The following is a 9768-nucleotide window of genomic DNA, read 5'->3' as shown; positions in this document are numbered from 1 at the left end:
TTCATTTAGCAAACTCCTTCCTTCAAAACCAATTGAGGAGCCCGGCATGGTGGTCCATGCCATTAATCCCAGCACTTGGGAGGCAGAGGTAGGAGGATCACTGTGAGTTCGAGGCTAGCCTGAGACTACACAGTGAATCCCAGGTCAGCCTGGGCTAGTGGGAGACTCTACCTCGAAAAACCAAAAAAAAATAATAATAATAATAATAATAATTAAATAATCAGCTGGGCATGGTGGTGCGGTCTATAATCATAGCACTTGAGAGACTGAGATAGAAGGATCACAAGTTCAAGGCCAGCCTGGGCCTGGACCAGACTCCACAGTGAGTTACAAGACAACGTAGGTAGGCTGCTTAGCAAACAAGACCGTGTCCCAAAACAATACCGAACCTCATTTCAGGGGCTTCACCATTTCTGGAAACCTTGCCTCCTCAGGCAAGAGCTCGGCCTTCCTAACTTCTCTAGCTTAAGTTCGGTAATACTCTGTAATACTATAGGAAATACGATAAATTAGGATGGCTTATAAAGGTTGTTTTTTTAACTTAAAAATATTTTTTTCTCATTTTATTTATTTATTTGAGACAGAGGGAGAGAAAGAGAATGGGTGTACCAGGGCCTCTAGCTACTGCAAACAAACTCCAGATACATGTGCCATGATGTGTATCTGGCTAACATGGGACTTGGAGAATCAAATCTGGGTCCTTAGGCTTTGCATGCAAATGCCTTAACTGCTAAGACATCTCTCTAGATCACAGTGTTTTTTTTTTTCTTATTACGATTTTTATTTTTTTATTCATTTATATATTTCAGATCAACAGACAGAGAAAGAGAGAAAGAAAATGGGTACACCAGGGCCTCCAGCCATTGCAAATGATTTCCAGACATATGCACCACTTGTGCATCTGGTTTATGTGGGTACTGAGGAATCGAACCTGGGTCCTTTGGTTTTGCAGGTAAACGCCTTAACTGCTAAGCCATCCTTCCAGACCTCAAAGCCTTCTTTCTTATATTTACAACTTTCCTTTCCCACATTGCGAAAATTTGCTTTCTTTTTGGGATCTTTATAATTTTGGCCTGGTGATGACCACCTTGCCGGGCTGAATGCCCACACAGGCAGCTGTGCCATTAGCCGTTGCCTCTGACTGGCTCAGTATGGGTGACACACCTGTCCCTGTCAACCTGGACACTCTGCCCATCTGCTGACCCCCGCAATGTTCTCGCACGACCCGACCGTCATCGTACTTTGGGACAGGCACGGAACGAAGAGTGTCCTTCTGTCTCAGCTTTTGGACAGAGAGGAAGACGTAGCCTTCCTCCGTGTGCATGAAGGTGCGTTGACATCCACGCCACTCCCGCTTGCTCTTTAAACAGGTCATTTATGACTGACGGGGATAGAAAGTGCGTGTTCTTAGAGACACAGTGAGACCTTTCGGGAGCTGGTCTTCAGTCTGGGCTCACATCTCCTCCGGCAGGTGGGGCGGCCGGTCCTCCCGGGCACGGGCGTGGGCAGCATGGGAGCCCTGATCTCCGCGCAGAGCGCACCGCACGCCGGCCTGGCCCACGGGGTCCTGCCTCGGGCTCAGCTGCCACGTTCCCAGTTGCCCAAACACTGTGGGGCCTGCTCAGCTGGACAGGTGGGGCTGGGCTGGTCTCAGGGCTGCTTCCATTATACCTGAGCGAAGCCGGCTCGGGGCTCGGGCCGGTTGCTGGTGAGTTGAAAGACCTGAGAACTATGGACAGTGAGGTTTGACTTATGAGGGTGAGAAAGAGCTTTCCCTGGACTAGGCTAGAAACAGTTTATGTGAGAGGCTTGCTGTTATGCCCGTGTCCTGAGAGCTTGTGCAGGGTTGCTTTGCATAGAAAAAATGAAATCTTTGGGCTGAAACTGCTGCCCAGTCAGCTGCAGTTATGTGAGATTACAACCCTTGAGATTGGGCCAGTTGACCTGCATTGGGACAACAGGAAGAATGCAGACTCTTTGGAAGAGGCCTGAGTGCTCAAGGAGTGTCCTGTTTGCTAAAGTCTGTTTTATTTTCCCCAAATTAACAAGTTAGCAATACACCTGCTATTATGGAGTATAACAAATGCAGGAAAGAGAGGGTCATTGAATTTGCAACCTGGTTTTGTATTTTGGAAACGGCCACAGGCAGTGTGAAGCAGGCTTTTTGGATGACCTGTGTGGAGACCAATGGAGCCATGAAGATGAACCATGGGTTACAGCAAAGACCCAGTGGAGATGCCGTTGTAAACCTGAAACAGAAGCGTTACAATATCTAAATAGTGTCTTGACAACTCTGACAGAGTAAGTGGTATATAGGAAAAGCTAATTGGGGGCTGAAGAGACGGCTTAGCAGTTAAGGCATTTGCCTGCAAAGCCAAAGGATTCTGGTGTGAGTCTCCAGGACCCATATAAGCCAGACTCACAAGGGGGCACATGCATCTGGAGTTCGTTTGCAGTGGCTGGAGGTCCTGGTGCACCTGTTCTCTCTCTCCCTCTCTCTCTCTCTCAAATAAATACATAAAATATTTTTTTAAAAAGGCTAAGAATTTTTGGTACTTCATACATGGTAGACAAGCCTTTACCACCTGGTTTTTACTGGCTCTGATGGTGCAGCTGGACAGAGGGAGTTTTCTTCTTTTAAGCCAACAAGACGTGACTGTGACAACCCATGTCAGGGCCGAGGGTGAGGAAAAGCACCCCCCAACCGTGGGCTGAGTGCACACGCAGTGCAGACAACCCAGCCCATCCAGAGTGACCACGCACTGGATGAAATTCAACACAAACGTATTCTCTCCAGGCTCTGGGAGAAGGGGGGAGGGGGGCGCAGAGGAGTGGCAGGGAGGGACTTGCAGCCCACACGTCCCACGAGGACTGCTCCGGAGGGTCTCCTCTTCCTTTCTGGCCACAACCGCAGGGTGTGCACACGGCTGGATGGGCAGAGGCTTCACGGCGGTCCGGGGCTGGCCCAGGGCAGCACGCGGCTCGTGCGCCGGCCGGCGCTCTGGGAAGGCCTGCGGGGCCACAGCCTCCGCAGGCAGCGCTGGACCCTTGCCCGGCAGGCCCTCCAGCACCTTCGCAGGCCCGGGAAGCAGGAGGTGGGCTCGTCCTCTGCGGGGCTCTCCTGGGGCCATGCAGGCGTGTCCTTGCTTGAAGGCCCTGCCTCACCGGGGCGCTGCGGGCCGGGGCTGGGGTGCAGGGAGCCTGGGGCGCTGGGGAGGCCGGGACGCGCAGGGCGGGACCTCCCCGAGGTCCTCTCATGCAGACTGGACGGGTGCAGGTCGGGGACACTGGCATTGCAGAAGGTCTGGTGCCTGGGCAGCTCCCACGATGGCAGTGGTGCAGACAAGAGCCACAGAGCGGGCGCCGAGTGCCTCCTTCTAGGCAGCAGAGGGTCGGCCAGCGAGGGGCAAGGCTTCCTCCCCGCGCCTTCTGGCTTGTCCTTGGCCATGGCCCCCGGGCCGCTCTTGGCCATGTACTGAAGCAGGCGATACGTGGCCAGCAGATGGTTAAACTTTCTTTCCCGAATGGACCAGATGGTTTTGCCCACATCGAAGTGCATGAAGTCCATCACCGAGAGAATGTCAGTGTCCAGCTCTCGGGGCAGCGGCTCGGGCTCCCCGGCCTCCCCGGCCTCCCCTTGGCCTTGCTGAAGCCAAGGATGGTTCATAGCTTCCATCGCCGTGGGCCTCTGGTTCGGGTTGATGCTTAATAATTGTCTGATGAGTGACCTTAAGTGTGGAGCTAGGTCTCCGGGTATTGTGTAATTGCCAGTAACAATGTTCCGCCTGAGTTGCCAAAAGCTTCTGTATTTGAAAGGGCGGTTCCCGGTGACCATCAGGTAGAGAATGACCCCCAGAGACCACATGTCCTTTTTGGGGCCATCGTATGGCTGGCAGCGCACGACTTCTGGCGACATGTACATAATAGCCCCACAGTGCTTGGTCAGCTTTTGTCCCGGCGAGAACCTGGTGGCCAGGCCGAAGTCGATGATGACCGCGTTGCCCCTGCCGTCCAGCATGACGTTGTCCGGTTTGAGGTCCAGGTGTGCCACGCCCTGGCTGTGGCAGTACCTGATACCGTCCAGCACCTGCCGGAAGATCCTGCGGGCCTCTTCCTCGTGCAGGCAGCCCTTCCTGGAGATGTGCTGCAGAAGCTCTGTGTGGCACAGTTCAAGGACCAGGTAGATGTTCTTGTGAGTTTCGAAAATTTGGAACAGGGACACGATGTTTGGGTGGGCTATCGTCTGAAGAATTTCCACCTCCTCCGCACTCTTGAGAAATCTCTGGTCTTGCTTGTCGAATACCTTGATGGCGACAGGGACTCCTGTGAGGCGGTGGCGAGCTCTTAGGACTCTGCAGTAGGAGCCCTCGCCTATGAGATCGAAGATCTCGTACTGAGACTGCAGGGTCTCATCACACCACGACATCGTAGCGAGGCTACGAATGCCAAACCAAAGGTTAAAGTAAAGAAAGGAGATGAGATTTGTAACTAACAAAAGAAAGTAAAAAAATAAAAATAAAAATAAAAACCAAACCTAAAAACCAAACTAGAATAAAACAGAAATCCCTCACCAAAGATTCCCCAAAGAAAACACACCAGAAAGTAAAGTACAAAGAGCCAAAAAAATAAACTTCAAAGGCAGAAAGCCAAAGCAAAGCAACAAAAATAAAGAGAAAAGTAAAAATGGAAATGAAAGATGTAGTTAACAAAAGAAAATGAAATAAAAAATGAAAATAAAAACCAAAACTAAAAACAAAAGTAGAATAAACAGAAATCCCTCACCAAAGACTACCCAAAGGAAACACACCAGAAATTAAATTCGAAAGAGCCAAAAAAATAAAGTCAAAAGGCAAAAAGCCAAAAGCAAAAGAACAAAAATAAAGACAAAAGTAAAAATGGAACTGAAAGATGTAGTTAACAAAATAAAATGAAATAATAAATCAAAACAAAAACCAAAACTAAAAACCAAACCAGAATAAAACAGAAATCCCTCACCAAAGACTACCCAAAGGAAACTAACCAGAAAGTAAACTTCAAAGAGCCAAACAAAATAAAGTTAAAAGCAAAAGGAAAAGAACAAAAATAAAAGTAAAAGTAAAAGTGGAAATGAAAGATGTAGTTAACAAAAGAAAGTGAAATAAAAAAATCAAAATAAAAACTAAAACAACAACCAAACCAGAATAAAACAGAAATCCCTCACCAAAGACTACCCAAAGGAAATTAACCAGAAAGTAAATTTCAAAGAGCCAAACAAAATAAAGTTAAAAGCAAAAGGAAAAGAACAAAAATAAAAGTAAAAATGGAACTGAAAGATGCAGTTAACAAAAGAAAATGAGATAAAAAATCAAAATAAAAACTAAAACTAGGGCTGGAGAGATGGCTTAGCGGTTAAGCGCTTGCCTGTGAAGCCTAGGGACCCCGGTTCGAGGCTCGGTTCCCCAGGTCCCACGTTAGCCAGATGCACAAGGGGGCGCACGCGTCTGGAGTTCGTTTGCAGAGGCTGGAAGCCCTGGCGCGCCCCTTCTCTCTCTCTCTCCCTCTATCTGTCTTTCTCTCTGTGTCTGTCGCTCTCAAATAAATAAATAAAAGATTTAAAAAAAAAAAAAAAACTAAAACTGAAAACCAAACCAGAATAAAACAGAAATCCCTCACCAAAGACTACCCAAAGAAAACACAGCAGAGGAGCAGAGCCGGGGGAGTCGGCGTGCGTGCAGCGCCGTGCCTGCCCGAGGACCCGCGCTCTGGATACTCGTTCTCCGCTGGTGTCGCCCCGCGCGCCCGGACCGTTGACTCGCTACCCCAGGAGCAAGGTGCTGCGGAGCGAGGCGGCCTTGGGGGGACAAGGATGGATTTTTATTTTTTTATTTTTTATTTTTTAAATTTTTTTTTTAATTTATTTATTTGAGAGCGACAGACACAGAGAGAAAGACAGATAGAGGGAGAGAGAGAGAATGGGCGCGCCAGGGCTTCCAGCCTCTGCAAACGAACTCCAGACGCGTGCGCCCCCTTGTGCGTCTGGCTAACGTGGGACCTGGGGAACCGAGCCTCGAACCGGGGTCCTTAGGCTTCACAGGCAAGCGCTTAACCGCTAAGCCACCTCTCCAGCCCAAGGATGGATTTTTAGATGTGATCTACTGGTTCCGACAGATCATTGCTGTGGTCCTGGGTGTCATTTGGGGAGTTTTGCCCTTGAAAGGGTTTTTGGGAATAGCTGGGAGTCCTGTACCTCTACTTCAGCAACTACCTACAGATCGATAAGGAAGAATATGGTGGCACATGGGAGCTCACAAAAGAAGGATTTATGACATCTTTGGCCTTGTTCATGGTCATTTGGATCATCTTTTACACTGCCATCCACTATGACTGAAGCTGCACAGTCCAAAGGAACCTTGTAATTACAGCACAGAAACGTGCTCGGAGCACCCCTGCCATGTGGAACCTGGAAGACCCTCGTTTCCTGGACCGAGAATCAGTGTGTTGGGCATCAGTGTTTTCTGCAAGGGTTGTGATCCAAAACTTTTCAAAGAACCATCCACCTTTGGGGAAGCATTTCTGAATTTGTCTATCACCAACCGTTTTTTCTTGGATACCATCATGTAACAACTGTTTGCCAAGTGGAGCTGTTGTTTAATTTGATGCACCTCTGGATCCGGATGAAACATTAAATTGTCTTCCTTGGTTCTCCATCAGGTGTACAGTTTGTAAACTATCACTGGCATTTCAAGTCATCTGAAAACAGCATGGTATTACGTGCGTGATCCATAGCACATACAAGCAGAGTTTCCACTGTAAGATGTTTTCAGATAGTTGAATAAATAAATCTTTAACGGAAAAAAAAAAAGAAAAAGAAAACACACCAGAAAATAAAGTCCAAAGAGCCAAAAAAATAAAGTTAAAAGGCAAAAAGCCAAAGCAAAAGAACAAAAAATAAAGATAAAAGTAAAAATGGAAATGAAAGATGTAGTTAACAAAAGAAAATGAAATAAAAAATCAAAATAAAAATCAAAACTGAAAACCAAACCAGAATAAAACAGAAACCCCTCGCCAAACACTATCCAAAGAAAACACACCAAAAAGTAAATTTCAAAGAGCCAAAAAAATAAAGTAAAAATGCAAAAATCCCAAAGCAAAACCTCTCCTCTCCTCTCTTCTCCTCCTCCTCCCCCTCTCCTCTCCTCTCCTCTCCTCTCCTCTCCTCTCCTCTCCTCTCCTCTCCTCTCCTCTCCTCTCCTCTCCTCTCCTCTCCTCTCCTCTAACGTGCAAAAATCTCCCCACCAACTCTCCTTAGTCGGGTCCACTCTCTCTCTCTCTCCCTCTCTCGCCTATCTCTCTCTCTCCTCTCTGTTGGCCCAGACAAATCCAGGGCCCTCCGGGGCCCCCTTATATCTGCTCAGGGGGACTACCTCACAAAGGCCCTGCCTGTCTGAGCTCATAGAGAACATGGACTGGGCCAATCACAGCTGGCCATGACCAACAGTCACAGAAGGAATCTTGATCGTGTGGGGCTCAGGGGGTCACAGGAGGTTCATTCTGAGGCTTTTGGACATCAAAGACCAAAGGATGCTTCATGTCCTTTGGGTTCCTCTCTGACTGGCTGGAATCCCTTCAGAGAACTCTTGGTTTCTCCACCAGCCCAATGTGCCTTTCCCTCGTTCTTGGTGACGGCCTCAAGCACGTGCTGCCCCTTCACTGATACCGTAGGGCTTGTTCTGCTCATAAAACCCAAGCCAGTGTCTGTTATCCTCTAAGAAGTTCATGTGAAGATCTCTCTTCTGGTTTTGAATTATAGGATTTTTTTTTTCTGTTTTTGTTTTTCAAGGTAGGGTTTCACTCTAGTCCAGGCTGACCTGGAATTCAGTATGTACACTCAGGCTGGCCTTGAACTAATGGCAATCCTCCTACCTCTGCCTGCCAAGTGTTCTGATCAAAAGTATGTACCACCATAAGGTACCTACAACTTGTGAAGTTGTATAAGAATTCTCAGGGGGTCAAACCACCTTGAAAGGTCCTAATTTTCTACCTCTGTTATGAGGGTCTTGTGTAGGTAGTATCAGGCACTAGAAGGTCATGGATATCCAGGTCATTTTGTGTCTGGAGGAGCATGTTGTAAGGAGTCCTACCCTTCCTTTGGCTCTTACATTCTTTCCACCACCTCTTCCGCAATGGACCCTGAGCTTTGGAAGGTGTGATAGAGATATTGCAGCGCTGAGCACTCCGGTAACTTCTTTCCAGCACCATGATGTCTTCTGAGACATCCCAAGGTCACTGCCATCTGAAAAGATTCTCTACCAAAAGTGAGATTAGCATTAATATAATGGTATAAACATTAAGAGAAGTGCTTACTGGGCAGTTTGATAAGCATAGTATATATATTTAGCCAGACAGCAGACAGCACCCCCAGGGCTCATGACTACCCCTGTTGTAGGTTTTCAGTATCAGGCATGTATTCCCTCCCATGGAGCGGGCCTCCAGTCCAATAAGAAAGTGGTTGGTTTCCCCTATAACAGACATGCCACTATTGCACCCGTTGGCTCATTTGGCCTGGCTGGCCAAATATAAGGCTTGCAGTGTCCACTGTTGACTATCTCCACTGTTGATTTCTCTTTCTCCCATTGAACTGCATGCAGCATGGCTTCTTCCAGCTTTCTCTCAGCTGGTCTACATGGAGGAGGTTTTCAGCTTAGCTCCAGCAGGATTTCTCAGTGTCCTTGTGGCCCAAGTATGTGGAGTCTTCAACAATAGACTCTTATCATCTATTCCTGGTGGGAAACCAAGGGCCCTGGCAATGATCTGTAATGTTTTGGGGGCACCAGAGACCTCCCTGGCCAATAACTCACTGGAAGGTATCCCATCCATAGCAGTGAAAATTTTCTAGTAACAATCTATGGCTCCTGTGTGTTCCATTGTCCAAATAAACTTCAAGCTGGGGGTGGTGGCACATGCCTTTAATCCCAGCACTCAGGAGGCTGAGGTAGGATGATTGCTGTAAATTCAAGGCCACCTGGAGACTACATAGTGAGCTCCAGGTCAGAGTGGGCTAAAGCAAGACCCTACCTTGAAAAAAAAAAAAGGTTTTCATATGATTTATTTATATCCTCTTAGATTTTAATTAGCCCTCCCTCCACCTTTCCTTTACTCAGTCTCTTCCCCTGACCTCACTTAGGCTTTTTCACCCCGCCCCCCATTAATCTGTTCTTCTACTTAAATGTATACAATATCATCCTAAGTCCCCCCTCCCTTTCTATTCCCTTTATATCTCCTTTCTAGATTACTGGCCTCTGCTACTGAGTTTTATTCCTACCTGCTTAAAAGTCCAATCATCTGTAGCTAGGATCCACATATGAGAATGAACATAAGGCGTTTGGTTTTCTGTGCCTGGGTTACCTCACTTAGTATAATCCTTTCCAGATCCACCCATTTTCCTGCAGATTTCATAACTTCATTTTTCTTTACCGCTGAGTAGAACTCCATCGTGTAAATGTGCTGCATCTTCATTATCCACTCATCAATCTAGGGACATCTAGGCTGGTTCCGTTTTCTAGCTATTGTGAATAGAATGGCAATAAATACGGTTGAGCAAGTATCTCTAAGGTTGTGAGACAAGTCCTTCGGACTGGCTGGCTTAATGTCACTTTTTTGTGAAGTGTCATGAGAAACCCTGAACTTGCTGTGGTCCCCCGTGTCACACAGATCCACTTTGCCTCCACGTACCCTCCTTCGTTACTTTTCTGGAGCTCAGGCCTGATTTGAGAGTCTTCCTTGTCACAT

The 9768-nt window shown here is 47.5% G+C and overlaps 1 protein-coding gene across 1 annotated transcript; it reads right to left on the bottom strand.

Annotated features, from left to right (window-relative positions):
- Nucleotides 1-2944: 2944 nt before the first annotated feature.
- Nucleotides 2945-4426, bottom strand: LOC105945074 (sperm motility kinase 4A-like). The gene has a single exon (XM_012952347.2). It carries the CDS (start codon nucleotides 4424-4426, stop codon nucleotides 2945-2947), a length of 1482 nt encoding a protein of 493 aa, XP_012807801.2.
- Nucleotides 4427-9768: the final 5342 nt, after the last annotated feature.

Source organism: Jaculus jaculus, chromosome 21, assembly GCF_020740685.1.
Source record: "Jaculus jaculus isolate mJacJac1 chromosome 21, mJacJac1.mat.Y.cur, whole genome shotgun sequence".
Classification (NCBI taxonomy): domain Eukaryota; kingdom Metazoa; phylum Chordata; class Mammalia; order Rodentia; family Dipodidae; genus Jaculus; species Jaculus jaculus.
Note: the sequence above shows the minus strand (reverse complement) of the source record. Positions and strands in the feature narration are given on the sequence as shown.